General features: G+C 52.5%; 1 protein-coding gene across 1 annotated transcript in view; it reads left to right on the top strand.

The window, feature by feature from the left end:
* The first annotated feature begins 4,513 nt into the window (after window positions 1–4,513).
* Window positions 4,514–12,333, top strand: part of ADORA2B (adenosine A2b receptor) — a 31,426-nt gene continuing 23,606 nt past the window's right edge. The window contains exon 1 of the mRNA XM_017971702.4: window positions 4,514–4,975. Coding sequence (XP_017827191.4) covers window positions 4,641–4,975 — 335 coding nt within the window. The 5' untranslated portion in view covers window positions 4,514–4,640. The remainder of the gene's footprint in view (window positions 4,976–12,333) is intronic.

Genomic DNA, 12,333 nt, shown 5'->3' with positions numbered 1-12,333 from the left:
TAGGGATCTGTTATTAGATGCACAATTTATAACAGATCAACTTTTCTTGTAAAATATTATTTGTCTCCATAACAACTTTTGTCTTAAAATCTATTTTGTTTAATATCAGTATAGCCTCCCCAGCTCTCTTTTGGTTACCCTTTGCATGGTATGTTTTTTCTATCACTTTACTTTCAGTCTATTCATGTTTTTAACTCTAAAGTGCTTCTCTTATGGACAGCATACATTTGAATATTTTTTAAAAATCTATTCTATTCTGCCAATATCTGGCTTTTAATTGAAGTGTTTAATCCATTTACATTTAATGTAATCACTGAGAAGATGATATTTATATCTGCCATTTTGCTATGTATTTTCTATATATCTTGTATCTTTTTTGTTCCTCTATTCCTCCATTGTTGACTTCTTTTTTGTTAAATAGGTATTATGTAGTGTACCAGTTTAATTCACTTGTCAATTATTTGTTAAAATTTCAGAATATATAATGATATAAAAAAGCTTTCTTTTTATATTGCTCAATTTTCTTCCTTCCTTTTGGCTATTATCATCATACAAATAACAGCTTCATACATTGTGTACCCATCAGCACATATTTCTATTTATTGTTTTATGCTGTCTTTTGTATTTATTTGTATTTATTTATTTAGAGACAGAATCTCACTCTGTTGCCCAAGGTGGAATACAGTGGTGCAGTCTCAGCTCACTGCAACCTCCACCTCCCAGGTTCAAGTGATTCTCCTGCCTCAGCCTCCCAAGTAGCTGGGACCATAGCTGGCCAATTTTTGTATTTTCTGGTAGAGACAGAGTTTCACCATGTTGGCCAGGGTAGTCTCAAATAATTTGCTGACATCAAATTATCTGCCCACCCTGACCTCCCAAAGTGTTGGAATTACAGGTGTGAGCCATCGTGCCTGGCCTATATTTACTTTTTATTCTCACTTTTATAGTTGTCTTTGTAGTGACTTTTTCTGGTGTACTTTATTTCTACATGCATATTGAGTTATTGTCTAGTATTCTTTCATTTCAGCCTGAAAAAATCCCTTTAGTATTCATTGTAGATCTGTTAGTGAATTTTTGTTTATCTACTATCTTAATATTTGCTTCATTTTTGAAGGACATTTATACTAGATATAGAATTTTTTGTTTGGCAGTCTTTTGCTTTCAGAGCGTTTACTATGTCATAGTAGACACCTCTTCTGGTCTCCATGACTTCTGATTAGAAGTCAGGGGCTGCCGCGGTGGCTCACACCTATAATCCCAGCACTTTGGGAGGCCGAGGCGGGTGGATCACGAGGTCAAGAGATCAAGACCATCCTGGTCAACAAGGTGAAACCCCGTCTCTACTAAAAATACAAAAAATTAGCTGGGCATGGTGGTGCGCGCCTGTAGTCCCAGCTACTCGGGAGGCTCCTGACCTTGGATGATCCATCTGCCTCAGCCTCCCAAAGTGCTGGGATTACAGGTGTGAGCCACTGTGCCTGGCCCTTTTTAATTTTTTGAACATGTTTAAAATAGCTGATTTAAAAATCTTTGTCTAGGCCCCAGGCACATGGCTCATACCTGTAGTTTCAGCACTTTGGGCATCTGAGGCAGAAGGATCACTTGCAGCTGAGAGTTTGAGACCAGGCTGGAAAACAAAATTAGACCCCCCATCTCTACAAAAAAATTTAAAAATTAGCCACCATGGTGGCATATGTCCATAATCTCAGCTACTCAGGAGGCTAAGATGAAAGGATCACTGGATTCCAGGAGTTTGAGACTGCAGTGAATTTAGTAAATTTCCTGGACAAATTCTATGATGTCTGTATTTTTTGTCTTGTGCAGGAGCTGAAGTGTCTTCCTAGTTAGCTTAGTGGTCAGCTGATAATTGGATAGCAATTTCCTTAAATGCCTTGAACCCTTTTGCCTTTGCAAAAGGGTTTAGTGTGTGTGTTGGGGTACATTTTCAATGCTCTAGCAGACGATTGACAACTCTGCTTTAGAATTCATTTCCTGCTTATGTACAGCCTCAAAGTCAGCCAAAGGTGACAGATTATGGCATTTTCATGTCTTTCCTGGGCCTATGCACATGCACAAAGCCTTACATATTCCCAGGAATAAGAGCTTTTCTTTTCTTTTTTAAGACAGTGTTTCGCTCTTCTTGCCCAGGCTGGAGTGCAATGGCATGATATTGGCTCACTGCAACCTCCACCTTCCAGGTTCAAGCAATTATCCTGCCTCAGCCTCCTGAGTAGCTGGGATTACAGGCACCTCCACCACACCCGCCTAGTTAGTAGAGACGGGATTTCACCACATTGATCAAGCTGGTCTTGTTGGTCAAGTTGGTCCACCTGCCTTGTCCTCCCAAAGTGCTGGGATTACAAGCGTGAGTCACTGCGCCTGGCTTGAATAAGAGCTTTTCAAAGCGTCCTATGGACATCTCATTTTTTAGTTTTTCTTTTTTTTAACCTGCCTCTTGTTAATCCTGCCTGGTGTTGCCTTCTCAGGTAACTGCAGTGTAAACTTTTCTCTCACCCACCCCTAAACACACACACTTTTCCACACCTCCAGTGCCATTTCCTCAAGACAGTTTCATCATGCTGGTTGTGGGGGACCATATATGTAATACTTTGGGAAGCAAAGGTGAGTGGATCACTTGAGCCCTACATTGGCCAGGCTGGTCTTGAGCCCCTGGCCTCAAATGATCCTCCCACCTTGGCCTCTCAAAGTGTTGGGATTATAGGCATGAGCCATGTTGTTGTTGCTGTTACAGCTTCATTGAGATATAATTTATATGACACACAATGCATCCCTTTGAAATGTACAGTTAAGTGGCTTTGGGGTATATCTACAGAACTGTACAACCATCACCACATTGAGATTTTTTTTTTTTTTTTTGAGATGGAGTTTTGCTCTGTCACCAGGCTGGAGTGCAGTGGCACGATCTTGGCTCACTGCGACCTCTGCCTCCCTGGTTCAAGCCATTCTCCTGCCTCTGCCTCTCTAGTAGCTGGGGCTACAGGTGTGAGCCACTACACCCAGCTAATTTTTGTATTTTTAGTAGAGATGGGGTTTCACCATGTTGGCCACGATCATCTCCATCTCCTGACCTCGTGATTCACCCGCCTGGGCTTCCCAAGGTTCTGGGGTTACAGGCATGAGCCACCGCACCAGGCATGAGCCAGCCGAGAAAATTTTTATCACCCTAAAAAATCCTGTACTCTTCAGCCGTCACCCCATGTTTTGTTTTCTGCTTAACATGATTTTACAAGCATCTTTTCCTGTTGCTGGAAAATCTCCTCGCCCATTCTCTTTGGTGACTGCCAGCAAAGGCTTTCGGGAGGGGAAATAGAGTGGCCAGGCTCTAGAACTGCGGTGTTGGTGAGGGCTGCAGAAGCTGAGGACGCACAGGCAGAGAGGCAGAGAGGCAGCAACGTGCCACTGGTGAGAAGGGACTCCAGGCAGGACTTTGCGGGTAGAGGGAAGCAAGGCTCTGGAAGCAGAATCAACAGCACTGCTGATCCTTGGGAGGAGGAGAAAGGCGGAGGCTCAGGTGTCAGCAGACTTCCTAGGGTGGGTGAGGGTCCGAGGTCAATAACGAATGGAGTCCCAGGAAAAGAAGGCAGCACAGGTTTGGGGAGAATTCGAGATGAGCTTGGTTTTGGACTTGATGGATCTGGGGGCACCAGTCTCTCTCCCGGCGAGTCAGTGCGATGCTCGGATCTGGCCCTCAGGAGGAGGTTAGGGTTGAAGCGACAGATTTGGGAGTTAAGGGTATGAGGGCCACGTGGGAGGCCTCCGGATCCTGCGCTGATCCAGGGTGTGAAGAACTGAGGGCCTGGGGAACACTGGTATTTTCGGGCGGTGGACGAGGACGGGACGGACATGAGTTTGTCCTAGGGTAGAAGGCAGAGCGGGGCGTCGGGGCAGTGGCCGGGGTTGGAGGGGGCGCAGAGTAGCGGGCGAGAGTGGAGAACGACGCGGAGTAACTCAGGGAGGCGGCCGGGACTGTAGCGCCCGAGGGCTCCTTGCCGTCGAGCGCCGCGACCTGGGGACAGCTCAGTCTCCTGGCCGTGGCAGTCGAGGGGACTGCGGGCTCGACTCCCTGCCTGCCCGGAGGCACCCCATCCAGTCGGCCTGCCCCGGGTGCGCAGGGTTAACATGGAGTCCTCAGCTCGCCGCGCCCGGGGGTGCGTGACCCTGGGGGGGTCCTCTTGCGGCGGCTCCTGGGACCCGCGGCGCCCCGGGCAGAGCCCGGCCCCATCCCAGGAGCCGCCCGGACTGGACGGCAGTGCCCGGACGCAGCCTCGGAGCTCCAGCGTGACTGGGAGTTGGGGCAATTTGTTAGTTACAGGCCGCCAGCGAGAGGCGGCGCCGTGCCAGGACCGGAGGGGCCCCGCGTTAGCGCGAACTTCTGGCGCTGCGAGGGGGTGGTGCTCCGCCCAGTCCGAGAAGGGCGGGCGCGCCGGCCAATGGGTGCCGCCTCTTGGCCGCGGATCCGACCCCTGGATCCCGGCCCCCAGCGCCTCAGCCCAGAGGCTCAGAAGCGGCCGGTAGAGGCGCGGTCTGGGCGCTGCGGCTGTGCCCGGCGGGGCTCATGCAGCTGCCCCGCGCCCGGCCAGGCTCCGGTAGGGGACGCCCGGGGCCCCGCCGGCCTGGCCATGCTGCTGGAGACACAGGACGCGCTGTATGTGGCTCTGGAGCTGGTTATCGCCGTGCTGTCGGTGGCAGGCAACGTGCTGGTGTGCGCCGCGGTGGGCACGGCGAGCGCGCTGCAAACGCCCACCAACTACTTCCTGGTGTCCCTCGCTGCGGCCGATGTGGCCGTGGGGCTCTTCGCTATCCCCTTTGCTATTACCATCAGCCTGGGCTTCTGCACTGACTTCTACGGCTGCCTCTTCCTCGCCTGCTTCGTGCTGGTGCTCACGCAGAGCTCCATCTTCAGTCTCCTGGCCGTGGCAGTCGACAGGTACCTGGCTGTCTGTGTCCCTCTCAGGTGAGGCGAGCGGCGTCGCCGGAACTTGGGGCCCTGTCAGAGCTCCTAAATGGGTCGCCGTCTCCAGTCCCGGGTTCCGCCCTCGGGGACCCCAGACGGGCCAGGCTGGGGGCACTCGGGGCTCATGGAGATCTGGTTCCCATACTGGCCACCGCACTTCGTCCCCAGACGAGTGCGCCCGGGCACCCAAGTCGTCCCAGATGCTCGTCCCTCTAAGGAGATCTGTGTAGAGACAACTTCAGGAGATCCAGGGAGTGCCCCCCTCCCCGCGCCCGGCGAGGCGTCGTGGAAACCCCGGAGAAAGCGTCACCCCCGTGGGTGGGTGGAGCCCGGGGCACGTGAGATTTGGTGATCGCATCTCCACCCCTGCCGCGAAGGCCCTTCCTAATATTCACCGGCAGCGGCGATGTCAGAGAGAGCGGCTGCCCCAGAGCAGGGCCGTGGTCCAGAGCTGCGGCCAGACGCGGTCCTGTGGGTGCTACCGGTCCCAGAGGCCAGGGAGGTCCCACCAAAGGGCAAGGCTACTTTGGACACTGGGCATTCGCACCGTCGGGATGGAGGTGCATGGACCAGCTTCAGAACGTGCCTGCTGCGGAGAGGCGGCCGGGCCCATCCCAGGGGAAGGTGTCCGTTAACTCTGGGGAACCCTATGGACATTTGTTCCTGCGTGTGTAATGGTGACTCAGATCACCTCCATGTACTTTTTTTTTCTGAGACGATCTCTCTGTCACCAGGCTGGAGTGCAGTGGTGCAATCTCAGCTTACTGTAACCTCTGCCTCCTGGGTTCAAGGGATTCTCCTGCCTCAGCTTCTCGAAGAGCTGGGACTACAGGAGTGCACCACCACGCCCAGCTATTTTTTGTGTTTTTTAGTAGAGACAGGGTTTCACCATATTGGCCAGGCTGGTATCAAACTCCTGACCGCGTGATCTGCGTGCCTCTGCCTCCCAAAGTGCTGGGATTACAGGCGTGGCCTCCTCCATATACTTTTAAAGGAGTTCCAGTGCTTCCTGGTGTCTGGTGAGCAGCCTTGCAGCCTCCCTGCCCTTGTGTAACTGTATCACCTGCTGCCCTGTCGGGAGCTGGCTGAGAAGTGCAGCCAGAATTGCAGAAAATGGTGGCAAACTTACCTGTCCACTCTTTCTCCCACTCGGAGAAAATTTAGGATTCAGGGGATGGAGTCAGCAAGCAATCAGAGTGGATTCCCTGGGGGAGATGATGACTTCGAAACTGAGGGTTTTTTGAAAGTATTTATTCTCTGTCTTTGGTGCCTGGGCCTCTTTGGCATTTCTGAGGAGAGCTTGAGATCTCTTTATATTTGGAACTGAGACAGGGAACCTAAGTCACAGAGTAGGAAGGAAGGGAAGGAAGTCATTTATTAGGTGCCAGCTCTGTGCCAGGCAGTTTATAATAAACGTGTCCCTAGCAGTCCTTGCAGTAACTCCAGAAGACGGGTGCTCTAACCTGCATCTTGTAGAGAAGGAGGGGTAACTCAGGGAGGTTGGAGTCTTGCCTGGGATAGTGTATCAGGGACAGGTGTCAGAGCCAGGGCTTGAACTCAGACCTGACACCGTGTCCCCACCCATGCCATCAGGCCACACTGCAGGGCCGTGTGTGGCACTGGTTTGGGAGATAGGGAGAAAAGTGTTCTGCTGTGTCCGGAGGAGGATCCGGCCTGCAGTAAACTGGTGGTTGTAGAAGAATGTGTTTGTGGGAACTGATCGGGAGAATGCTCCCAGAGGCCATCTGAGTAGTCAGATGTGTTGAGTCTGGGCCCTGTGGGTTGTGTCCTGGGTCCCAGCAGGAACAGGAACCTCCTGCTGGGGAGGGCCATGAGCCTCATGTGGGTGTCTGGTCAATCCACGTGCTGCCGGTGCTGTTGGACCAGGAGGCATTGTGCGTCCCATCAGGTGTGACAGCCCAGGGATTTCCAAAAGTTAAGGAGGCACAGCAGTCTCTTCTCCTCTCTTTTGGGTCCCTTCCCTGACTTTTGGTGTCATCATTGTTACAGCCTCTTGGATGTTTTGCATCCAGCAGGGCAGTCATGAGCCCCAGCCTGAGTTGTCCATCTAATGGAAACCCCTTGGACTTGCCCTGGCAGAGACCCAGAGAGGAGTTACTGGAAGAATCTCCCAGGCCACAGAGAGCAGGAAGTTCCATAAAAGTTTAAATCTGTTAGTTCTTGTCCGGGTTTGTGCTGGGCGGGGTCTTGAAAAAAAATGGGTGTGGGTGTGTGAAGGGGAAAGCTGTGAATCACAGGTCCTGAACGTCTTTGCATTGCCAAGGGCAGAGGGGAGAACACTGAGGCTCACCCCATCCTGCCTTCCTGGCCCGGTCACAGAGCTTGGCGGTCTGGAAGAGGTGCACAGGGAGCACCCCCCACCCGGCTCCCTGCCCCAGAGGTGGTCATCCGAACTGGCCACAGTACCACCCAACCCTAGTGGGTGGGAGAGGTGAACTGGGGCCCCCAGGGCTTCCCTCTGGGGGGCTGGTGCCTGGGGCAGGCCTTCCTTCAGTTGGCCTAACAGTTCCTGGCCCCTTGTGAGCAGGTTAAAATACAGATTACAGGGCCCCACCCAGTTGTACTGAATCAGAATCTCTGGAATCCCCAGGATTCCAGCAGTTGTATCTTTAACCAGGGACTTCTGGTTCTACCAATTTGAGAACCCTCCTAGAGTCAGGGCCTGAAGCTCTCCTCACTTGACTGACAACAGGCTGGGTGCAGGGTGCCCCAAGCTCTGACTTGGCCCTGAGGCCCTCCTGGGGTCTCAGAACTCCAGGTGAGAGTAAAGTCGGAAGTGCCCTGTTTGGGAGGAGGTGTCTCTGCTTTGAAGCCAAGTAATAAGGAGGGCGAGGTGCAGGGAGTGAGGGCTGAAGCCTTAGGAAGGACAGTCCTGGGACCTACCCCAGTTCCTCCCAGTTCACTGGCTCTGAGTGTGAGCCCTGTGGCTGCAGAGACCACAGCCCCCACCTGCCACCTTGTTGCCAAGGTGTTTACTGGTGTGAGATGACTGTGTAGAAGGGAGGGGAGCCCAGGGGGAATGCTGGGGACAAATATGATGCCCTTGGCTGGGCTGGGAAAAGGAGTGTCTGCTCACACCAGGCACTGCCCTTTGCCTTCAGGGGAGGGCTGGCCACAAACAGAAGTCCATTGCCTCTGGTCAAGTCCACAGACAGCACCTGATGTTGGGGCCTGGCGGGGTCTAGTCCCAGTGGTGCCATCGGGAGTGGGCATGCAGCTTCTGGGCTAGAGGATGTGGGCATGGAAAGGCAAGAGGGTGTGGACCCTGCCCACACAGCTGCTCCCAGCTCTCACTTCACCCGAAGGCAGGGACACTTCCTCCTGCCTGCTCCAATCCTGTTCCCTTCAACACTCAGTGTGGGGGCCTTCCCTGCTCTGTAGACTCAGTTTCCCTGGCCCTGTTGCATTGAGTCTGGCCGGGCCAAGGCCAGCTGTTTTCCTAGTAGAGCTGAAGGAGGGTGGATCAGGGAGGGTTTAGTTGGCCAGATGGGTCCAACGCCGTGTTTGTCTGACCTGTCCCTGGACCCTACCCTGTCACCCTCCCTGCTCTTGCCACATTGAAGCTTTTCTCTGGGTCTCACGTGTCTGGTCTGCAAGGTAGGGATTAAAGACTTCTTAGCAAGACTTTGTGCCTTGTGTGAAATGTGGCCTCCACTTAGGGTGGAAGTTGGCAGGGGGTTTTGAATGGTTTTCAGAACTTTAAAAAATTGAGCTATAGAGCTGGGCTCAGTGACTTATGCCTATAATCCCAGCACTTTGGGAGGCTGAGGCGGGTGGATCACCTGAGGTCAGGAGTTCAAGACCATCCTAACCAACATGGTGAAATCCCATCTCTATTAAAAATACCGGGCGTGGTGGCAGGTGTCTGTAATCCCAGATGCTCGGGAGGCTGAGGCAGGAGAATCGCTTGAACCAGGGAGGCAGAGATTGCAATGAGCTGAGATTGTGCCATTGCACTCCAGCCTGAGCAACAAGAGCAAAATTACATCTCAAAAAAAAAAAAAAAAAAAAGAGCTACAGGCCAGGCACAGTGGCTCACGCCTGTCATCCCAGCAGTTTGGGAGGCCAAGGTGAACAGATCAGTTGAGGGCCCCCATCCTAGCTCACCCTGACCAAGTTCCTTTCCCATTCATGGTCTTTGCACCCCCATTCCTCACTTCACCCACCTGGAGAGGCTTCTCAGCCACTGCACTGGTTTACCACTATCTTTAGTTATCCTATTAAACCATGTCCTTACTTAGAGTCTCTCTGCTCCCAGTGTGCGAGCTTTGTGGGCAGGGGCCTTGTCTTAAACCCCAGGATGCAGCGTGATGCTGACACAGGGCAGGAAACCACATTTTGGATGAATGCGTGAGTGACTAGGTGAAAAGAGCACACGTTGGCCTACATCACACCCAGGGAACAGCTGGACATGTGGGAAGGGAGGGTCCCAGACAGCAGATGTACAGTGAGAGCCCAAGGACTCTGAAACTCCAGAAGAGAAGCTGCTCCCACAAGTTCTAATGAGCAGAAGACAGGAAAACCTCTTCTGAAAACATCTCATGGGTCTGAGGGACAAAAGGATGGAGAGGAATGCAGAGGTGTCTGGGGGACTGCCAGGCAGCCAGCAGGGGCTGTGGGCCAGAGGCCCAGGCTAAGCCGGGGCTTCGCGTGGTTGGGGCGTGGCCCGTGGGCCCTGGCTCCTGGTCCCATGTACAGGCCAGGAGCCACACTGTTACCTCCATCAGGGCATCACCCAGGCCTGAGTGTTGTCAGTTATCCTCCATTGTTAGCACACTGTCCTCTCAACTCTACTTAGGCCACGTAGCAGGCTTAAAACCAGCAGGCACTGTTTATAATCCTGCTGGGACCTCCAGCTGAGACAAGGGGCTGGTTCCCGGGGTGTTGGTTCCACAGGGCACACACATGTCTAGGCAGGAGCCAAGGTCTGGTTTGGTCAGTGAGGCTCTCAAACGTGTCTGGGAACCAGGGGTAATTCAATCCAGAGGGTACCTGAAGACCCTGTCCCCTCAGGGAGGGTAGAGTCAGCCCAACCTGGCTGGACAGTCATCAGGACCACATAGGAACTTCAGGGCAGGGGAGATGGAGGCGGACTTGACATGCGTTGGGGGTGCTGTGGACAGGTTTCCTCTGAAGGAGGTGGGGAAGGAGGACCTGCTCAAGCCACCTTGGGCCCTGCCCTGGGACTGGAGCTTGGAGCTGCCCCCAGAGGGCAAAGGCCTCCTCTCCAGACCAGATACAACCTGCAGAGGCTCTGCATGCCTGGAGGTGGCCAGGTGCCCTGGAGCCACATGGCCAGGGCAGTGGTTCCTGGCCTCGTTCCGTGGATCTCCACTGAATTCTGAAAAGCACATTGGCTGCCTTTGGTTGTCTGGAGAAAAAGATGAAGGAACAAAAGTCAACATTTTCCTGCTACAGATAATCTTGCTCCTTCCTCAGTGACCATGTGCAGGGCAGGACCCAATCCCTGTATCTCATTCTTCTCATTTGTCAGTTTGTGATCACAGCATGGGTGTACCCTGCAGGGACAGATATGGGGAAGTGTCCTTAGCTATTCTGGACATTGGGATTTTCAGTCTTATGAATGGCAGCCATTGTTCCCAAGCTGTTTCTGGGTGCCAGGCACCTTACATCCCTAATTTACTTTAATTGTATGACCACCCTATGGGAGCAGGTACAATTATCTTCACCACCTCACAGATAGCCAGATGGAGATGCAGAGAATTATGTTTAGCCCAGGGTCACATGGAAGCCAGGACTGAGTCAGCCTGTCTTCCCAGGAGCCTTTAACCATCCTGTGAGCAGCTGGAGGGGACTGTATACCCCAAGGTCATCCCGAAACACACCCTTGATGAGGGGTCCCTTCTAGTGGTGGATAAATAAGGACATCGGCAAATTGTGATTAGATCACTTTAAATGTTACCTGGACAGGCAGGGTGTGGTGGCTCATGCCTGTAATCCCAGCACTTTGGGAGGCCGAGGCCAGTGGATCACCTGAGGTCGGGAGTTCGAGACCAGCCTGGCCAACATGGTGAAACCCTGTCTCTAAAAAAAAATTAAAATAAAAATAAAAAATATATATTACCTGGACAAAGAAGACTCCAGCTAACCCGTCAAATGGCTGAGTGAGGAAAGAAGCTAAGCCCTGGCCATGTGAATGGAATTTCACAGCATTTGCCTGACAGCTGCAAGGCCCTGTGGCTCTCCTCCCACCTGCTCCTCCCTCGGATTGACGACCTGAGGCCCAACCTTTCCTTTTGCCTCAGATTCATTACTGACTCCAGAATGGGGCTTTAGACATGGTTATTTTCCCCTGAGGGCATTAATATGATCAGCAGTTGGACTCCAAGGCTAACGGCAGAGACAGCGCCATGGGCAGTGGGAACTCAATGGCAAAAAGCAAATGTAACTTCTTGGACAGAATTGAAGTGGAGAAAGTGCGCAGGAGCAGGGGGGCTCCTAAGCTGGCCTCAAACCTTGGGAGCCTCGCACCTTGGAAGTGAGAGTGGGCACGGGATTCGGGCTGTTGTGGGGGACAGGTGGGGGAGGAGGCAGCTCAAGGAGGGCCTAGAGCTTGCTGAGGGGTTTGGATTTTGTCCTGAAGGTGCTGGAGAGCCCCTGAAGGAGACGCATTTATTATTTTCTATTTTTTTTGAGTTAGAAATCAACCAGTGGGCACAGAAGTAAACAGTCAAAAGTACAGAAAGGCACAAAAGGGAAAGCAAGAGTCCCCCACCAGTCCCTCTGCTGGGGGCTTCCCCCAGACCCTTTCTCTTGGCATTTGCCCCGAGGGAGGCTCCAGGCTGAGTCCTGGTTTTGTGCGCCATCTTGAAGCAGAATCCATTGACTCCTGACCATGAACCGCGAGGCCGTGGCCCTTGCCAGCCTTCTTCCCTACCTGCCACTTGAATTTCTGTTACGTTGTTTTTTTCTGTGGACATTTCAGCCTGTATTCCTGTCAGGTGGTGATTGTATCTGCTGACTGTCAAGAAAAACGAGGAAGAGCGTGCCCCCCCTTTCTTTCCCAGGTCTGCTCCTGGTTTCCGTCAGCCTCACGGTTACTGTGGGCATGCCGCCTATGTCACCAAGTTTTCCCTTTGGAAAGTAACTCATGCTTCTGTAAAGAAACTGGAATGACACAGGGGAAGCTGCAGAGAGTCAGTCACCTGTCTCGGATCTCTGCCTTCCTCCTCTGCCTGTCAGAGGCGACCGCTGTTTCTCATGGCTTCCTCTACACAGACTGGGTATTGAACACATTTGCGTTATACCATGACTTTTATGGTGTTAAGGTTTATACCATTTATATTTCATTCTATAAAAACATTTCCTGAACTTTA

The sequence above is a fragment of the Callithrix jacchus genome, chromosome 5, assembly GCF_049354715.1.
Source record: "Callithrix jacchus isolate 240 chromosome 5, calJac240_pri, whole genome shotgun sequence".
Classification (NCBI taxonomy): domain Eukaryota; kingdom Metazoa; phylum Chordata; class Mammalia; order Primates; family Cebidae; genus Callithrix; species Callithrix jacchus.
Note: the sequence above shows the minus strand (reverse complement) of the source record. Positions and strands in the feature narration are given on the sequence as shown.